The sequence below is a fragment of the Onychomys torridus genome, chromosome 14 (genome assembly GCF_903995425.1).
Source record: "Onychomys torridus chromosome 14, mOncTor1.1, whole genome shotgun sequence".
Lineage (NCBI taxonomy): Eukaryota > Metazoa > Chordata > Mammalia > Rodentia > Cricetidae > Onychomys > Onychomys torridus.
In genome coordinates, this window is record NC_050456.1 from 78,421,336 (window position 1) to 78,441,356 (window position 20,021).

Sequence of the window (20,021 nt, forward strand, 5' to 3'; positions counted from 1 at the left end):
AACAGAGGAGTTGGAGGGAAGGGAGCTGCTATCGAGTAGGCAATGTTTATTTCATAGATGCTGAGTCTTGGGCATGAGAATTATACAGCATTGTGCATGTGCTCAGTACCATTGAGCTGTCTGCTAGAAGCTTAGAGTGTAGACTAGATGTTGCATGCATCTTATCACAGAAACTGGGACAGGGGCTGATGCCTGTACTTTCACAGTGTGTATGAGGCAGGTGTTTTCTCACTTATCTGGTATAAACATGCTGATCTCACTTGCATTTTAATGTTTCATTTATTTGTTTGTTCTAAAACTTTGCCAATAACATTTTTCTAGGCTCTTGGGATGCTCTTTTGGCATAAGCATAATATTGAAAAATCACTGGCCGATTTGCCCAACTTCACCCCCTTTCCAGATGAGTGGACTGTAGAAGATAAAGTCTTATTTGAACAAGCCTTTAGTTTTCATGGAAAAACTTTCCACAGAATCCAGCAAATGGTAAGCAGGTTCTTTTGTTCTGCTTTGTTTTTGTTTTTTATATCTTCCAGTATACGTGAGAGAAAGTTATCATCAACTTCAGACATCTCATTTACTTGTTTATTTGTCTTAAGTGTGTGGGTGTTTTTGCTTGCATGTATAGAAGAGGGCATCAGATCCCTGGAACAGGAATTATAAACACTTGTGCGCTGACATCTGGGATCTGGAAATTGAACCCAGGGCCTTTTGGAAGAGCAGCCAGTTCTTAACCACTGAGTTGCCTCTCCAGCCCCCAAATGGCCCCTTTTGAATAAAGTTCCTTCTACACTGCTTTTAGAAAAACTCTGTGGCTCAGTGGTTCCAGAACAGAGTGCGGAGGTCTCTACTCAGAGCTTAGTCTGCACCTACATGCAGGTTACGCCAACAGAAAGGATCTTTGATGATTGCTTTTGAAGAAATAGCTCAAATCCTTGTCTGTCTGTGGAAGGTTTGCTTATTTTTTACTCTTCAGAAAGCTGCTGATAGACTCCAGGTTCAAGTTTACTCCGCTTGCATGAAATGTTAAAATGAATTTGTAAAAGTTCAACCTGGAGCTGGAAAAGATGGCTCAGTGGTTAAGAGAGTTTCCAGAACCCACTTAAGCCAGGCGTTCCGTGCACATCTATAACTACAGCCCCAGCGGAGAGGGCACAGATTTGCTGGGGCTTCCTAGCTTAAAGTGGCTGGGCATGGTAGTGCACCCCCTTAGTCTGTGTTTGAAGGCAGAGGCAGATGGAGCTCTCTGAATTTAAGGCCAGCCTGATCTATGGAGAGAGTTCTAGGACTACACAGAGACTTGAAAAATCAAAAAAGAAAGAAAGAAAATGCAAAACAAGCTAATTGTTTTTGTAGTTCTGGCTGTTATGGATTTTTCATTTTTCATGCTGGATAGATGCATAAATTATTTGATATTGAAAGCATAAAATCTGATGTGAAGCTCCACAACCTCAGTTCTGAATGGCTGCTCTGACTGCATAGAAGGTCGTTGAGTTGTATGGTCTTTGAGTCTGGTTAATTTCAGTGTGAGATGTTTTTCAGTTGCAACTTTTTCATAATAAAGTATAAGACAAATTTTAAAAAAAGAAAATGCATTTTGTGAGAACTTTTCTCCCTTTCCATACATTTTATTTTACTTATTTTTGGGGGGTTCCCCCCCCCCCAAGACAAGGTTTCTCTGTAGCTTTGACTGTCCTGGAACTCCCTATGTAGACTGGCCTCGAACTCAGAGATCCACCTGCCTGTGCCTCCCGAGTGCTGGGATTAAAGCAGTGTACCACCACTGCCTGGCTCCATACATCTTAAAGTATAGGAAAACGATCCTTATGAACTATGTCTTTAGCACATTGGATTGGTAAGTACTAGCTTCAAATCTACACCAACCTGATTTTTGCATTTAGCTTCCTGATAAATCCATAGCAAGTCTGGTGAAGTTTTACTATTCCTGGAAGAAAACAAGAACTAAAACCAGCGTGATGGACCGCCATGCACGGAAACAAAAGCGGGAGCGAGAAGAGAGGTGAGCCTGCTCCTAGGGATGTTGTCTGAGCACTGGGTTCTCTGAGCTGGTGGGTACAGAGAGGAGAGGGGGAATGGCAGGCTTCCCAGCTCCGTAGAGCTGCCGTAGATCTCTAGTCTGCCTGTAGTCAGTGAACTTTAACGTGTTCCTTTCCATCCCCTTCAGGGTGACACCTCCTAATGGAAAGGGACTTTGTTGTTATCTCAAGGATTAGAATTTACTGAGGATGATAACAGAAAAGTCGGTTGACATGTGTTTGTGTTTAGTTTTCTTCACAAAGAAGAAAAACAGTGTAGGTTTTCCCATCAGTTACTTCCTTTGTTGCTGTAACAGAAGCAGCTCAAGAAGAAGAGGGCAGTCATGGTGGCTGGAGCTCCAGGCAGCTCACCACATCGCATCTGAGTCAGAAAGCAGAGAGAGAGGAGGCTTGTTAGTTAGTTAGCCCACGGGTGGTGTCACCGTAGTTACAGTATGTAGTTTCACCTCAGCTAACCTGATCTAGAGTATCCCTTATAAGCATGCCTAGGAGCTTGTCTCCTGGGTATTCCAGACCCTGTCAAGTTGACAGTGACCAGCGCTTCCTTCCCTTGACTATCTGTGTCTGGTGTGAGTAAGGGAGAATCAGTTGATTGTCTCTCAGAAGGGTATTGGTTCATTGTTGCTATTAGTTTTGATTGAGATAATAATTGAGGGGCTGACCTAGCACTTTACACATTGCTGGGACTCTACCACTGAGCCTCCCTCACAGCCTGGGTATTCATTCACTTTAAGGATGACTCATTAAGCTCTAGTACGGAAGCATGTGTCTTAGCTCTTGCTCCTCAGTTTACGTGCAGCAGAGAGCAGTGGAAATGGGTGGTGGCTGGAGAGGAGTGTGACATGGAGGTGGGCTCCCCTGGCAAGGATTCCTGAGACCTGGTGTGACATTGAAGACATTGTGTTTTGCCCTCATTGCTGCTCCCCTGGTTTTAGCTGGGTGAATTAGGATAGCTGCTTGACTTCTGAGAGACTCAATTATCTCATTTTTAAAGATGGAGGTCCTTCCCACCTCAGGCAAAAGCATTTGAAGTGCCATGCCAATGTATTTATACAGTGTAATTTGAAAGTATCAGTTACACAAGCCACTGAAGCCTCAGGCTTTTGTGGCCATGAGTAGAAAGGTTGGGTGTGGGCTTTTCCTGTGCCCAGTCTGTTAGATGCAGTGGAGGTTCATGTCTGCATGGTTTGTCAATTTGTCAGGAGAGCTCTTCTGGCCCTTTCTGGCCCTCCAGTAAAAAACTATGAGGAAAAGTAGATGTTTTCTACATTTGATCATTTAGCTGAAAATTGAAAGGAAACACTTGACAAATACAGAGGAACAATATTTTAGAGTTGGTTTGGGCAGTTAGAAACAAACCTTATTAGTTCTTAGACTAAAACAGTGCTTCTCAATCTTTGGGTTGCAAGGGCAAATGACCCTTTGACAGGGGTCACCTAAGACCATCCTGCATATTCAAAATTTACATAATAATTGATAACAGTATCAAAATCACACTTATGAAGTAGCAAGGAACCATATTAAAGGGTCTTGGCATTAGGAAGGTTGAGAGCCACTGCCCTTAAAGAACTACAAAGGTGGAACTATATGAATTATAAAAATGTTTGTTCTAGCAGTATGTAGATGTATAGAGCAATTTTAGAATAGATTTTATTTGGTTTGCTTTGGTCTCTCTGTGCAGCCCTGGCTGTCATGGAACTTGCTCTGTAGACTAGGCTGGCCTCGAACTTAAGAGGTCTGCCTGCCTCTGTCTCCGGAGTGCTGGGATCAGACATGTACCACCTCGTCTGGCTGTTTTGTTATGCTTTTATGTGAAATAGAGTTAATGCAGAGTAACCTCTCATAACTTGTTCTTATCTTCCAGTGAGGATGAATTGGAAGAAACAAATGGAAGTAATCTCGTTGACATTGAGATTGATCCAAACAAGGAAAGCAAAAAGGAGGTATTTTCTCCCGAATGTCTGTAGGCAGTAAATGTCATTACCAGTTCTTCCTGCCAGTAGCTCTGGCCGCTTGGACAGTCGTGTGTTAAGTGCTGAGTCCAAAGGTGTAGATGGAACGTTGTAGACAGCACCTGCTTGGCTTCGTGGAATTTAGAGTGTGCTTGTCTGTAGTCACTTGGAAAGAAGCCCTTAGGGAGGCTGCCTTGGCTGTCATCTGTAAGAGTGGTGGCAGGACCTGCCTGGGCCACGCTGTGCGGTGACTCGAGTGTCCCAAGGAGCTGCCAGCATTTGGGCAGGAGTGGGTTACTCAGAACAGGCAGGTTCCTCAGCGCTCTGTCCTGTAGTGGGGGATGGAAAAACAAGGGGCTAGAGAGATGGCTCAGTGGTTAAGAGCATGGCTGCTCTTCCAGAGGACCCGGGTTCAATTCCCAGCAACCATATGGCAGTTTACAACTGTCTGTAACTCCAGTTCCAGGGGGACTCACACCCATGGCAAAACACCAGTGCACAAGGCTCTGGGCTGCCTAAATTGTAAAATTATAGCAGTGTTATATACTTTCTCAATAACACAATAAGCAGTGGATTGGGCAGAAAGAAAGGAGTCACAGTGACTGCAGCATCATTACCCAGCATCACCACTACATCTTAGGAGGTTCGGGACAGACAACTCTCTCTGTAAAATATAATGCCCGTCTGCATACATAATTTAGAATTTTCGGTTAAAAAATAGTAAAGTGATACCTTAATGAAATTTCTACAACTTTTGGAGCTGCTTTTAAATATACTACTATACATAACCAGTTACTACTCCATCATGAACCTCTCAGAAGTAACTAATCTTAAATAGCTTTCTAGCTTACTTAACTCCTTACTACTATGAACAATACTGAATTAATGAGTCATGTATCTAAATATTTGTGCACATTTTTTCCATTAAAATAATTCCTGAATGTTGAATTGTTGCCCCAAGGCATTCCTATATGCATATTAAGCTTCTTTAGGTCGACTCACCAGGCGGGGTTAGTTAGTCCTCCTTTCTGGATGGCATTCTTCTCACTGTCAAAAAGTGTCTGGATAACATAGTCTTTGGGCTAATGCAGTAAGATTGTTTGGAGAGTGACATGTACTTGGGGGTTTGCTTTATTTTGATGTATTGTTATTTATTAGGTTTTTCAATAATGCATTTTAAATGACCAAGCTTCACTTTGTAATTTTTTTGTAATTCTTTTTTATGTGGCACAAGTTCTGACTGAAAAAGAAAATAGGTTAAATCTTAGTTTACGTGTAAAATGTTATTAAAACACATATGACCAATAGTTAATCTTTATGAAATAGCATAAAATGCTGCATAGAATATATTTATTGGCTACTGATACTATTTGTTACCAATAATTTATTTGTTACTAATTAAGGAATTTCTGTTATCATTGTTTTATTATCTTTTTTTTTTTAAAAGATTATTTATTTTATACACAATGTTCTGCCTACCTGCCAGAAGAGGGCACCAGATCTCATTACAAATGGCTGTGAGCCACCATGTGGTTGCTGGGATTTGAACTCAGGACCTCTGGAGGAGCAGCCAGTGCTCTTATTAACCTCTGAGCCATCTCTCCAGCTCCTTTCATTATCTTTTTTTATTTTAGTCTTAAAATATAAAGCAAAAGGTCTTTTGAAATGTTTAGCTTTATCCTTGACTGTCTCCCCCCCCCCTTTTTTTTTTTGAGACAAGATCTGCTATAATTCAGGTTGGCCCCAGTTTTTTGTTGTTGTTTTGGTTTTTTGATTTTGGTTTTGTTTTGTTTTTGGAAACAGCGTTTCTCTGTAGCTTTGGAACCTGTTCTGGAACTCACTCTGTAGCCCAGGCTAGCCTCAAACTCACAGAGATCCGCCTGGCTCTGCCTCCTGAGTGCTGGGATTAAAGGTGTGCACCACCGCTGCCTGGCTGAAGTTTATATTTCTTAATGGAAAGATTTACAGACTCCCCCCCTCCCCATTGTCCCACACCTACCAGAGGGGATCTGTGTTATGCAGTCTGCCTTGCTGGAGATCAAAGGATTCAGTTATCTGCATGTCATGTAAACAGCTACACAGTCACAAAGCTCGTAGAGAACTCAGTTCTCTTTTCTCCCTTGTGTTACTTCCTTTCAGAGGCCTGAAGAAGTAGAATAGAAAAGTTTCTGTTGAAGAAGAAAAGAGGGTGCTGTGAAGTGTCTGTAGGCAGTTTTAATCTTTAAGCTTCCCCATAGGGTGCTTAGATAAGAATGGTGATTATTTAGATTGTTTGGGGCCATGGTAAAGACACATGCTTACTGCTATCCATTTGACATTTTTTGTTTTTAATTTCATTTACCAAATATTTATATCTTGCAGGTGCCCCCTACTGAGACAGTTCCTCAGGTCAAAAAAGAAAAGCATAGTACACAAGCTAAAAACAGAGCAAAACGGAAACCTCCAAAAGGAATGTTTCTTTCCCAAGAAGATGTGGAGGCTGTGTCTGCTAACGCTACTGCTGCAACCACGGTGCTGAGACAGCTGGACATGGAGCTGGTCTCCATCAAACGACAGGTACCTGCCAGCCCAGCGTGGCAAGAAGTCAGCTTACACACTAGAATGTCCTCACTGTTTACCCAGGTCTTCCAGTCTTAGAGATGTCAGAAGAACATTTTCTCTCTCTCTTTTTTTTTTTCCAGAGCTGAGGACTGAACCCAGGGCTTGCTATGCAAGCGCTCTACCACTGAGCTAAATCCCCAACCCCAAAAATTTCTTTTAAATTGAGCTTTTTTAGAGAGAAATGCATATGGCTGTTTATGTAAATTAAAATAATTGCGCTCTCTCTCTCTCTCTCTCTCTCTCTGTGTGTGTGTGTGTGTGTGTGTGTGTGTACACCAGTGATTTTTTTTTTTTTTTTTTTTTTTTACAACATCAACCCATTCAAGTAACCTCTGTTTGGTTAGGAAGTGGAACATTGCCTTTAGTACCCCTTTACCACTGTTCCCCTCAAGCCTCTGAAGCTCCATTTATGTCCCTCATTCCTGACGCACCTCCCAGGGCCGCTATTCTGATTAGTTTTTGTTTTTTTGGTGGTGTTTTGTTTGTTTTGAGACAGGGTTTCTCTGTAACCCTGGCTCTGCTGCCTGGATTTCAATTTGTAGAGGAGGCTGGCCTCGAACTTAGAGATCTACCTGCCTCTGCTGCCTGAGTGTTGGGATTAAAGGTGTGTGCTACCACTCCCTGGATAGGTTTTGTGTGCCAATTACCTTGGTTTGATTTTTTTCTTTTCTGGAGCTGAGGCCCAGACCCACGGAAGCAGTGCTAGGCAAGGGCTCACCACTGAGCTAAACTGGCTGAGGCTTGTGGTGTGGTCATGGTAGAGCACTTGTTCAGCATGTGGGAAGCCTCGGCGGTGGTTTCCACCACCATCAAAAGAACCCTCACAGATTGTTTCAGTCTACTTCTTATATTATCAAAAAATAAACATAAGATAATGTTTATTTTTATGGCTTTCTCTCAATGTGTGAGATGTACCCATGTTTTATGAAGCAGTTACTTTTTTTTTTTTCCCCGAGACAGGGTTTCTCTGTGTAGCTTTGCGCCTTTCCTGGATCTCACTCTGTAGACCAGGCTGGCCTCAAACTCACAGAGATCCGCCTGCCTCTGCCTCCCAAGTGCCTCCACCACCGCCTGGCCTTTTTTTTTTTTTTGAGCTGAGGATCGAACCCAGGGCCTTGCGCTGCTAGGCAAGCTCTCTACCACTCAGCTAAATTGCCAACCCAAAGCAGTTTCTTTTGATCTGTTCTTTCTCTTTGCTATGTAAATAGCCTACTAGCAATGCATTATACTATGGTAGACATTTGGGGCCATTACATGAACTATTACCATGAATGTTATGTATCTGGTGCATTATGCATATGTGTCTGTAGAGCACATCTCTGTTGGACTCCGTAAGAGTAGAAGTGACAGATTGTCATATGTTCAGGATTTTTCAGAGTCTTGTCAGTGTATATGTATTTTGGATATACCGTGCCAGCATTTCCCACCTACAGTACACTTTGGACTAACCTGTGTGTTACAGGTGCAGCCTCCCCTAACCTGCTCACCATGTACCACCTTTACCCTACTAGTTGTGACAACAGAACTATCCCCAGGCGTTGTTGAGTCTCCTGGGGTGACACAGTTGTCTCCATTGATAATGGTGGTTCTGCACTGTTGACAGCAGTTGTCTTTATATTGTGGCCTTTCTCTAATGCATTGTGATGAGGTCTCCTTGGGCTTTGTTGACATTGCTTGCCTTGTTGCTTATTCTTGTAGTATGCCTGCCCAGTCTTTGTCCTTGGTTTTCTACTGGACTGTGTTTTTTTTTTTTTTTTTTTTTATTTTGTGTGCATTGGTGTTTCACTTGCATGTATGTCTGTGTGAGGGTGTCAGAAGGCCTAGAACTGGGGTTACAGACAGTTGTGAGCTGCCATGTGGGTGCTGGGAATTGAACCAGGGTCCTCTGAAAGAGCAGTCTGTGCTCTCAACCACTGAGCCATCTCTCTAGCCCCAACTGTGTTCTGTGTTTTGGATGCATGTGTTTATTTGATACAAGGTCTTCACACAGAGCTTAGGCTGGCCTCAAACTCACTGTATTCCTGCCTTTATCTCTGTATTTCCTTATTGAATGTTCTTTTTTCAGGTTGTAAACTGTTTCCTACTTCTCATTAGATAATTTACCACTCTGTGCCCTGTGGGGGGGCCCCCCCCACTCTCTTAATGGCATTTTCTGAAATTCATTCAAGTAGTACAGTTTCTCAATCTTCCCTCTCAGGTCGGTAGATTTTAAGTCCTGGTAAGAACCTTCCCCAGGGGCTGGAGAGATGACTAGGGGTTAAGAGCATTTTTTCTTGCATAGGACTTGAGTCTGATTCTCACATTGTAGCTAATAACCACCTGTAACTCCCGTTCCTGGGAAAGGAACCTAGTGAATCCAGGGAATCTTCTGACTACACAGACACCAGGCACGCCCAGGAGCACAGACATACATGCAGGCCAAATACCTATACACAAAATAAAAGTAGATAAACCTTTTTTTAAAAAAGAACCCTTTCCTGGGTGATGAAGATATGTTGAGTATCATCTTAGCTTCATTTCAGCATTTGTATTTTGGTCTTCAGTCTACTCAGAAATGTCTTCCTGTGTGTGGTGTTACATGTAAGTGTTTCAGTATGGGCATCTATCTATTTCAACAAGTACTCGTTACTGTCATTTCTTCCTTGTGTTTAGAAACTGACAGGTTTGATTCTATGTTCTTTGTTCCATTGTTCTGTAGTTCATCCTTCACAAATGCATAGTGCCCTAATGTCATGTGCTCTAGGTCTTAGTTGTCCTTGGCCCTTTGTATTTCCATATCAAATTTTCAGGGAAAAAAAAGTTCTTCTAGAATTTTGGTTAAGATTTTGTTAATAGCTATCAAATTAATGTCTTTATTGGGTTTTCTGATGAGTAGAGATGTCCCTCCACCTATGCAGATCTCTAATTTTTTATGTTGTGTCATTTTTGATGTGCAAAGCGTAGAATTAGTCCAAGATATTTTGTACATTCTGGGGTATTCTTATAATAGAAGTTTTTTTGGTGGGAGTGGGTCTGTGATGGGAGTCGTACCTGAGACCTCACACAGGCTCTACCATTAGCCATATAGCCAGTTCATGGATATTATTTTTGAAGTATTTGTTATGGTTATGGTTATTTGTGTCTGCTATGTAGAAAGGGCTCATTACCTTAATCTGATTGCATAGTGACATTGAAGTAGAAAAGTCAGCCTCACAGTCTAGAATGGCCTTTCATTAGGGTTTCTCTCCTCCCCCTTCCCTTCCTCTCTTCCCCTTTCTCCTCCCACCTCTTGACTGGTTAAAACTGAGTGATTGGAAACCAGCAGTCAAAGGTGGTCAGACCTTCTGGTGGTCTCCAGAAGGGTGGAGTTGATGGCTCTGCCTTTGCTGTGGTTCAAGGAGGCACAGGCTAGGGGGGCAAGCATCCTTCCAGAGTTAGAACAGCTCTGTAGCCTGCTGCCAGCACAGCCGTGCTTGGATCATAGGAGAATCACTTAATCTTCCTAGAGACCTCTTTTCAAATGAGGCGATGAGTCTTTGTGGCTGATCCTTGCAGATCCGCCGGGGTTGCTGTGCCCGGGCATCGTCAGTGCTGCTTGTAGTGGGAGGTCTGCCAAGTGCGGAGGCAGCGGTGAGGGAAGAAGAGGCTCTCCTCTGTTCTAACTGTGCAGTGAACAAACGGTCTTGGGCGTTTCTCAGCAGGGTCAAGGACGAGGTTTATAATGTGAGATAATTACTCAGGTTGGCAATTTTGCAGAGGGGAGCTTAGAGCCCATCACCGTAGTGAGGAGGGAGGTACTTAGTTGCGCTTCTAGAGTTAAAATGATAGTCAGTCACAGAGATGGTTACTTTGGGAACCCTGTGTCTGCTAGTATGTCAAGGAAATACCTCAGAGAGACAGAAAACCTGATTAAGCAGTTCAAGGGGTCCCACTGTCAGGTTGTCATAGTTGCTATTGTATTTCTTCTCCAGGGATACTTAGCCTCCCTCCTAGAGTCTCGGCTTTTTGCTCTTTCCTTCTGTGAAAGCTGCAGAAGCCATTTTGTAATGCTCAAATCTGTACTCAGGACAGTAAGAAAAGGAGATGGAGGCAGGGAAACAAAGGCCTTCTGCCAGAAGCCCCAGACTGCTGCTTGCCAGCTCCTGGTTTCAGGAACAGGGCAGCTTTGAAGACGGTGAGAACTGGTGGGAAGTGTCTGCTTCCTCAGTGGATAGCTTATGGCAGGAGATCTCTGGAGAATGGGCTCACAGGAGAGAGGGATCTCCACGAACAAAATAAAGTAGAAACAAATGGCACATTTACCTGGAGGTCCGAGTGGAGCACTAGGCCAGCCGTGGGTTACATTGCCTGGTTTTCTTTACCTGCCACACACAGCCATACCTTGATTCTTACTTAGTTTCCTTTTCAGTTGGCAAAATGTTGACAACTAACTTGTTTCTATTCTGACTCTAAATCCTAGATCCCACCTCTCTACCCATCTCTGCTGGTTTTTCTAAAGACAAGGATTACTCTGTATCTCAGCCTGGCCTCCAACTTTTACTCCTAGTCCCGAACTTGTGACTCTAAGGCAAGATTGCCATAGGTTTGGGACCAGCCTGGGGTACAGAGTAAGACCCTGTCTCAAAAAACAACCCACCCCATAAGCACTTGACAAAATGGAATTTTGAAAGATTATGTAGGAGCCCAGAGGTGGTCATGAGCATGCCTTTATTTCCTAGCACTCAGGAGGCAGAGGTAGGTGGATCTCTGTGACTTTGAGGCCAGCCTTGTCTACAGAATGAGTTCCAGGCCTGCCAAGGCTGCATAGTGAAACTCTGTCTTGAGAAAACAGGGGGAAAAAAATCAAACAAATTTATACAGGTATAACAAGGCTGTTTACGAATCCAGATGAGGGCTAGTGAGATGGCTCAGGTTCAGGTGCTTGCCTCATAAGCCTGCCTGCCTGAGTTCCCCAGAGCCCACGTGACAGAAGGTGAGAAGCAGCTGCAGAGTTGTCTCCTGACTGCCACATGCAAGCATGCTCCCACATCATACTCACATTCCATAGTAATGTTTGAAAGAAAGAAAAAATAAAACGGGATAAGAAGCAGAGCCCACTGACACAAACCTGTAATTACCACTGTTGAGGAGCCTGAGGCAGGAGGATAACATGTTCAAGGCCAGTCCAGAGTACACTGCAAGTTCCAAGTCAGCCTAGGCAACTCAACAAGACTTGTCTTAAGTAAACTGGGGCTGCGTGTACATGTGTGTCACTGTGCATTAGTGGTGGAGTAAGGTCTGGGGCTGGTCTCCAGTACAAGGAGAGAGATTGTGTCTAGTCTTTTCTTCTCTAAAGTCTGTCTCTCTTGAATGTTCCTTTGCTGGTCGTGAAGAGCTGTTACTCCTGAGTATCTTTGATGCATTATTTATCAAAATCAACCTGTTCTTTCCTTGGCTTTCTTACTGCTTCTGTGTGTTTAAAATGAAAAGTGCTGAAAGTCAGAGTTCCATCACCCCATCGCACAGTGTGGAAATGCCCTGTCCTTGGAGTTCCAGGACAAGGGCATCCCGTTGTCTGTCTTATTCTGGTATCTGGGGGAAAACTACAATAACGTGGCTTATAGAAAAGCTAGGTAGGCTGAGTCAAGCAAAAATAAGGAAGAAAGATGATTTGTGAGAAGACAGAGAGAGATGATCAGTTAGGCTTGTGGGAATATTGCCATTTTCTCCGTCAAAGATGTCTTTTCTGGCCTTCTTTTATTTTTAAAAATGAAATTCTTTTTCTCTCTTAGATTCAGAACATTAAACAAACGAACAGTGCTCTTAAAGAAAAGCTTGATGGCGGAATAGAGCCTTACCGACTTCCAGAGGTAGGGTTGTTTATCTCAGAATCAGGGCTGAGTTTATGTGCTTAAAATTCTGATATCTGGGTGGTCCATGTCTCCAGTATGCCTTGTTTTAGAAAGATGGAGACAGAATTTTAGGAACCTAGTCGATATCAAAGTCCAGACAGAAGAAGAAGCTCATTAAAGCCACCGTAAAGACACACACTAAGCTGGCAATCCATTTGGTTGTCTAGGTCACTCAGAAATGCAATGCGCGATGGACTACGGAAGAGCAGCTTCTCGCCGTACAAGGTATGCGGGCCTTAGCACACGGGGCTGTGATGAACGTAAGGGGATGCTGTGTTCCATCCTGCTGCCGTCACGGCACTCGTGTGGAAGATTACAGTGTCCTAGCCATGTCTCTCCAGATGTGTGTACTTTCATGCATGTGTTGTTATTAAGAATTGAACCCAGGGCTATGCTAGACAGATGCTGTACCACTGTGAAACATCCTCAGCCCATGTTTTTAGTTTGTGAGACAAAGTCTCACCTTTTGCTCTTCTGGCCTTGAACTCTAAATCCTCCAGCCTCAAACTCCCAAGGGCTAGAATTATAGGCCTATGTAACTAACCCTTTCCCATTTTTTCTTAAAAATTAACCTGAAAGCCACAGTTGTCTGAGGATGTGAGTATATTATATTTTAGAATTGCTTATTGCACTCTGACTGGGTAAGTTCAAATCTCAAAAGACAGTATTAGCTTTATTTATTTTTGGTTTTTCAAGACAGGGTTTCTCGGTGTAACACTGGCTGTCCTGGAAATTGCCCTGCAGACCAGGCTGGCTCTGCGTCCCGAGTGCTGGGATTAAAGGTGTGCACCACCACCACCTGGCTGAGTATTAGCATTTTAAGACAGGAGATGTTTCTCAAATTAAGGATTCTGAAAAGGCAAAGCAGAATGTCCACAGCCATGAGGGACATGATGGGAACTTCAGCAACTTGTATGATACTGACATGCTTCAAGAAAGGTTTCCACCTGGGCGTGGTGGCCAACACCTTTAATCCCAGCACTTGGCGGGGGTAGAGGGTTGGGAGGCAGAGTCAGGGGGATCCCTGTGAGTTCAAGGCCACCCTGGGCTACAGAGCAAGATCCAGGACAGGATCCAAAGCTACACGGAGAAACCCTGTCTCGAAAAAACAAAAAACAAAAACAAAACAAAACAAAAAAACAGAAAGAAAGAAAGATTTCTAGTGGGCAGAGTTTTAGGAAACTTCTGTGCTGTTGTCTGTAAGCTAAAGGTGCTTTTCCACCGCTGTGACATGCTCATTTAGTGTCTGTGCTGGTGTGTTACTAGGATAAAGAGGTAAGCATCAGTTGGTTTTGTTTGTTGGTTTTGGTTTTGTTGTTGTTGTTTGGGTTTTTTTGGTGGGTTCCAAGGATCCAGCTCATGTCATCAGCAAGTGCTTTCCCCATTCAGCCATTTCACCAGCCTGAGTTGTGAGTTCTAAAAATGGTGACGAGCACTGGCTGTTCTTCCAGAGGACCGAGGTACAATTCCTAGGAGCCACATGGAGCTCACAACCATTTGGAACTAGTTCTGGAAGATCTGACCTGGCTTCTGCAGGCACGAGGGACACACGTGTGCACAGACCTAAGTGTGGGAAAAACACTCACGCACATAAAAATAAATGAATACAAATTGAAAAGTGGTTTTTCTCCTATGCTAAAAATTATTTTTTAAGAACACTCTCTTCTGTTCTTAGCCATCAGGAAATATGGGCGAGATTTTCAGGCAATCTCAGATGTGATTGGGAACAAGTCAGTCGTTCAGGTGAAAAACTTTTTTGTAAATTATCGGCGCCGCTTCAATATAGATGAAGTTTTACAAGAATGGGAAGCAGAACATGGTAAAGATGAGACCAATGGGCCCAGTAACCAGAAACCTGTCAAGTCCCCTGATAGCTCCATCAAGATCCCTGAGGAAGAAGATGAGGTAAATCTGGAAGGGGCGGTCTCCCTGCAGGTCATGCTCAGGGTTGCTGAAATCTCTGGTACTCAGCAGCTCTGTCTTGTTAGTACAATAGTGTGTGTGCTGACTCAAGTAGCTCATCACTGTGGCCTGCAGACATCATGACTCCATCCTGGCTTCCTTCCTCACGTGTAGTAAAAGCTGTCAGAACTGCTGAGTAGTGTCCTGCACTTAGGCAGGTCTCAAGTGTTCGGCCATTGTCAGGGGTTGCTGACCTTCTGGATGAGTGGATGCCTTTAGGAGTTCTTGAAGGATGTCCAGCAGCTGCCTTCCAGCTTTTGATGCTGTCCAGGGCTGGTTAGCTTAAGCTGGTAATGATAGTTCTAGGTCCTGTGGCTGCTGGGACTTCAGTGACCATGCCTGACATTGTGATTTTGGAGATAGTGATATTAATTTCATCAGAGCTGTAAAGAAGGAGGGCGGGAGGGAGGGAAGGAGGGAAGGAGGATGGGTGGACGGAGGAAGGAAGGAAGGGAGGGAGGGAGGGAAGGAGGGAGGGAGGATGGGTGGATGGAGGAAGGAAGGAAGGAAGGGAGGGAGGGAGGGAGGGAGGGAGGGAGGAAGGAAGGAAGGAAGGAAGGAAGGAAGGAAGGAGGAAGGTGGCTCAGCCTAGAGACAGATCTGTCCCCTTCCACTTCCTGTGTTAGGACAGCTTACCTGCTGCCTCTACCCACCCCAGGAGTGGGGCATTACCCCTGTACACTTTTTGCCTCTTCTACAGAAGATGTACATGAGGCCAAGACCAGACAGTCATCACAAATCCGGATTTGTTCACTAGTCCAATAACTTAAGGATTGATTTACCTTTCTGAAGAAATTCACTTTCTCTGTCTTCCTTAAACCATTTGGAGTTGATTGGCCTGTATTGTTTCGTCTTTGCTCTGGCCTCTGGCCTGGAGAACACACTGAATACCTTGAAGGAAAGTAAAGTCACTTCTATGCAGGGCCTCAAGATGCTTCCACCTGTAAGGAAAGTACTGCAACATATATACAGAATCTACACATTTCCAGTATGAAACACTCCCAAGTTATCCTAGTGTAGGGCTAGTCTAAGGCCCTGGAACATAGATCAGCTAAACAAAATATGAGGTATTTCACCCTTAGCAGTAAGTTCAGCCTAAGTGTTAACTGCTCCTTTAGAGACATAACTCTCTATTGCCCTTTTTGAAAAGTTAGGGGCAGGAAGTACATGTCATTATCACTGTGCATATCTGAGCAGCCCTGTCCTCCAGGTACTGTGATGACATGCCCTTAGCTATTCTATCTAACCGCGCCGCGAGAGCATCATTAGTGTACACGCTGTGCAGATAGGAAAGTTCAGAAAGAGGAAAGCTCACGGAGGTGGGCCAGCACTCCCGGTTGGGGTGGGGTGGGGGGAGGGTGAGTGCTTGTCCTGCTGTGTTTGCAGTGCAGGTTGCTCAGTGCACGCCTGCTCTCCCTCTGGAGCACACCGGAGCTGACTGCCGCTGTTCTCACGCCTTTCTTCCTCCTTTTCCTCCTCCTCCAGGCTGCTTCTGTCCTCGACGTAAGATACGCATCTGCCTCATGAAAACTGCTGGTAGCTTTGAACACTTGGTATGGGCGACATGTTATCCAGATATCAGGTATTACAAGACATCACCTAGCCATCTGCATCACATCTCTGTGGACAAGCAGCTATTACCAAAAAAGGCATACACTTGCAGTCCTGTGCTCCATCTGCCTTAATTCTTTGCTCGTTCCTCCATGTTGGCACGACTTCCCAGAGAGCTCCGTTGCATCTCATTCTGCCTAAGGGCTGGGGGACCCACGGCCTGCACACCTCCCTCGAGTCTGGACCTACCCTCCAGTTGGCTCCCCTGAGCCCCTCCAGTGGCAGCTCTCCCATTCAACAGCTTCAGAACAGGTAGTCTTGAAAGGCCCAGCTCTGTTCCTGCATGGCCTGCAGTTTCTACTTTGTGCATAGTGTAATTCTCAGAAGGCCCTGTGGGCCTTCTAGAAAATTTCTCCCCTTCTTTTCTGGGGCAGCCACCTAAGTAATATCATGCTTTTTTGGAAATCACAACCCATTGGCAGACCACATTGTAACCTTTATCATACCAAGCTTCCTGATTCAACTCCTGTTCCCCTAAACAGAGGGCAGAATTATGGTTTATAAATCAGGTGGCTCCTCCTCCTCTTTCTCTCTCCCCTAACTCTTTCCCTTTTTTCCCTTTCCAAGAGGTAAAAGCTCATTTGCAGCAACTGTCCTTGGACATTGTAGCTTAATGGGAACGTGGACCTCAATGCTTTCTGCCTCCAACCTTCAGCATTGTAATCCCAGGATGTGGGTGCACCCCATCTCCTCCTGATTCCTCAGCTACCAGTATCATCACCCAACTCCGAGAGATTTGGTTCATATCACTGTACCTGGTGCTTGTACATTTGGAATTGGTGCCTTCTCCTTCTGGCAACCATGTTATCAATCGCTTTTCTGTTCAAGTGTCTTATTTAAAGTTTATTGCTTGCCAAAGATGACATCTTTGAGGTGTAGCAGATGGGGAGAGCTTCTGCAGATTTGACTTGAAATGTCAGATCAATTAGTAGAGGACCTTAGGGGAGCTAGGGATGGTTTTCTAGTTGCTACACACCATTAGCTCTCATTCTCTTGGTGTGCCTGGCCATTGTATGTCACTCCATGTGTCCCTTTGTGTCATTGTGTGCTGGTGTGATCACACACACACCATCCCCTCTCTTTTAGCAGCAGATAGGACAGAAAAGTGATGGATGTGTTGCTTAGTGAGACCAAGATGAAAGGAAACAATCTACAGAGCGGTATGCAATGCCATCTGTTTAGACTGGGAACAAGCAAAGATTTCTAATAAATGTTCTGAGACGTCCAGAATCACGTTTGCTTTCTTACCAGCCTGGGCCTGCGGGGTGAGGAGCGGCCGCTCAGACTGCGCTCCAGCACCCATGGCCGTTGAGACTGCACTAACCACGGGGAAAGACCTTTGTTGTCGTTTGGAGTGTTTGGATATTTTTTTCTGCTTTCAATACCAAAAAGAAAAAAAAAAGTAGATGCTTTAAGGTATGAACGGAGTTCTTAAGAATTTAAAATATGCAATCAAAATTCGATGTCTTGACTCCTAAGCACCTTCCTTTTTTTTTTAAGTTAGCTGATTTTCTCTTTAGAAAGAGGTTCAGCTATAGAAATCTAGATTGGGGGTGGGGTGTACACTCTTTTTTGAGAAGTCTGGAGATAGGTCATTCCAAAGGAGAGTACAGAGGGACTTACTTCATCCTGCCCCACACCCGGTGCCCACTGATGAGGAAAAGCCTGTGGAGCAGTACCCAGTGTCGTGACAGAGGAACGCAGTAACGAGTCAGCTTTTCTTTGTGTTCTTATCTTAAACCTGCTGTTGTGTAACAGGAAGGGGAAGGAAAACACGATGGGGTCAGAGGGCGGCTAACGCTTTGCCTGTCACTCAAGGGACACTAAGGCACCTAGCTTTTGCATGTCCTCTCTCCAGTGAGCAGAAGCAGTGTGGGTGGTTGTAACAATGGCCTTCTGGCTCTGCAGTGGCTCTCTGTCTTTGTGCCTGGGCTACTTTCCTTAGTTAGTATTTGTTCCAGCAAATTTGTTCTAGGCAATGCTTAGACTTGACGGTCATCTTGGGCGGTGTGGTAAGCAGAGTGCCTGTGTGTGCCAGGCACCAGGCTCATTCTGTACTGACCTTTCCTGGTTCCGAGCACTGAGTGGCCTCCAGCTGTGAAAAGTCGGGTGTCAGAGTGATCATGATCAGAGTAGCTGGTTTTGGCTTTTTCTCCAAGGGAAAGAGACATACCATTTTCATTTGACAAGAGGAGGGAAGTGGTCTTTGCCTGGGGGCTGTTGGAATAGTCTTCATGTTTTAAACGTTTTGTGACACAGTCTGCAGTGATATAAATCCAAGAGATCACTTAGCTTTCAAAGCTGAGGGCTCTGGTTCTGAACTGTGACTGTTCAACGTGTCAGAAATTAGGTGCATCAGCAGGGTGAGTTTGGACATGAGGCCTGCTTCTGGTGGAATGTCACTTAAGCTTTGCGTTCTTAAAAATTATCAATGTGAATGTCATAATTATATATTTTTGTGGGAAATTCTTCTAAATATAAGTTATTGTGCAAAATATAGTATCATGGACACAAATAATAGTCTAACTTTTAGTTTAGAGATCCCTAAAGATATAAACTGTATTGCGAATGCATTAAAAGTTTGTTTTATTTAATTTTATGTAGACATGTAAAGTGTTTAGGTAATTCTTTTTGCTTATCCACTTAAACACCCTGTTACTTGAATATTGTGTTGACTGGTCAGCAGCAGTGATCAATTCTGTAACAGCTCTTAGCTGGCTCCCCGTGCCTCAGCTGAGCTCATCAGCCTCATGGTGGCACAGTTAGGTGCTGGGTCAGCAGGACAGAGGTTCATGTAGCACCCCCACTGCCTCTTTGTCAAGACAGCTTCCTAAAGATGGTTTCTGGTGGTTTTTATAAGATCACCCAATGATGGTCACAACTCAATCAAAAAGAAAAAGGCAAAAAGCGTACAGTGGCGGACTAATTAAGCAGTTGTTTTCTGTTTATTTACAGTTTCCTCAGTCCTACACACCACTCTAAGTGAGTTCATTGACACTTTAAATTGCAACTATACCCTGCTTTTATCTTTCTAAATATCAGATGTACTATTGGTATAATTGCACACCAAAAATAAGCCAAACAGTGCATTACACTAACTGGATCCCTGCTTTAAGTAAGCAAAGGAAAGACAGAACAGAGCCTGTCTTCCTCTCGTGTCTATCCTGTTTGTACACCTAGTGACCCAGGATTCAAGTTTTTAGTATCAAGTCAACTTTGCCTCAGATTGACTTAAGGCAGTAGATCATCTGAGCCTAACGACCGTGTGCAATGCTCCTCCCGCCACCCCCTGGGTCTTTGCAGCTTCTCCTCACTGTAGTAAAGCACAATTGCAGGACCGTTACAATTCAGAAGGAAGGTCAGTAGAGTCTATGCATGTTGTAAAATAATGAGTGTTTACAGTCACCTTCTCTAAGATGAAAATCTATACTGGAGTGGATAGCATTCCATTATGTAGACTTAAAACTTTGCTAAGTGCTTTTTAGATTGCTTAAAATTTTTTCAAAATTTTAAAAGATGTATAAGGTTAAGTTTGCAAATATAACGGAAATGCTGTATATCTTTTGGAGTGATAAAATCCATGTTAAAATTTTAAAGAAAATATGTTGTAATAATGCTGTTGTAAGTAATACTTCCATGTCTCTCTTTGCTTGTTTTATAGTTCAGCACAGTCGTTGTGGTGAATGTCCATAGCATTATAACTGCTTAGCCATTGAATTATAACATTTGTTAGTGGAGATTGGGAAATTTATTTGTGAAATTCTGCAGAATTCATTTTTCTATTTCCAATATTTGCTGAAGTTAAATAAAATTTTCAAGCCATTGATGTAATAAAATATGAAACAACAATTTTATGCATCCCCATGTCTCTACCTTGCTACCGAGTGGGGCGTTTGTCCCCCCCTTCCAAACAGACCTTAGGTTTCTGATATTAGACCCTGTGAGACAGGCAGCTGGGGGCGGGTGGGGGG

At 43.8% G+C, this 20,021-nt stretch overlaps 1 protein-coding gene across 1 annotated transcript in view; it reads left to right on the forward strand.

The window, feature by feature from the left end:
* Nucleotides 1-19,865, forward strand: part of Rcor1 (REST corepressor 1) — a 90,659-nt gene extending 70,794 nt beyond the window's left edge. Inside the window, exons 5-12 of the mRNA XM_036206219.1 lie at nucleotides 322-483; nucleotides 1,899-2,017; nucleotides 3,919-3,997; nucleotides 6,368-6,562; nucleotides 12,358-12,435; nucleotides 12,645-12,702; nucleotides 14,153-14,382; nucleotides 15,925-19,865. Coding sequence (XP_036062112.1) covers nucleotides 322-483; nucleotides 1,899-2,017; nucleotides 3,919-3,997; nucleotides 6,368-6,562; nucleotides 12,358-12,435; nucleotides 12,645-12,702; nucleotides 14,153-14,382; nucleotides 15,925-15,966 — 963 coding nt within the window. The 3' untranslated portion in view covers nucleotides 15,967-19,865. The remainder of the gene's footprint in view (nucleotides 1-321; nucleotides 484-1,898; nucleotides 2,018-3,918; nucleotides 3,998-6,367; nucleotides 6,563-12,357; nucleotides 12,436-12,644; nucleotides 12,703-14,152; nucleotides 14,383-15,924) is intronic.
* The last annotated feature ends 156 nt before the right edge of the window (nucleotides 19,866-20,021 follow it).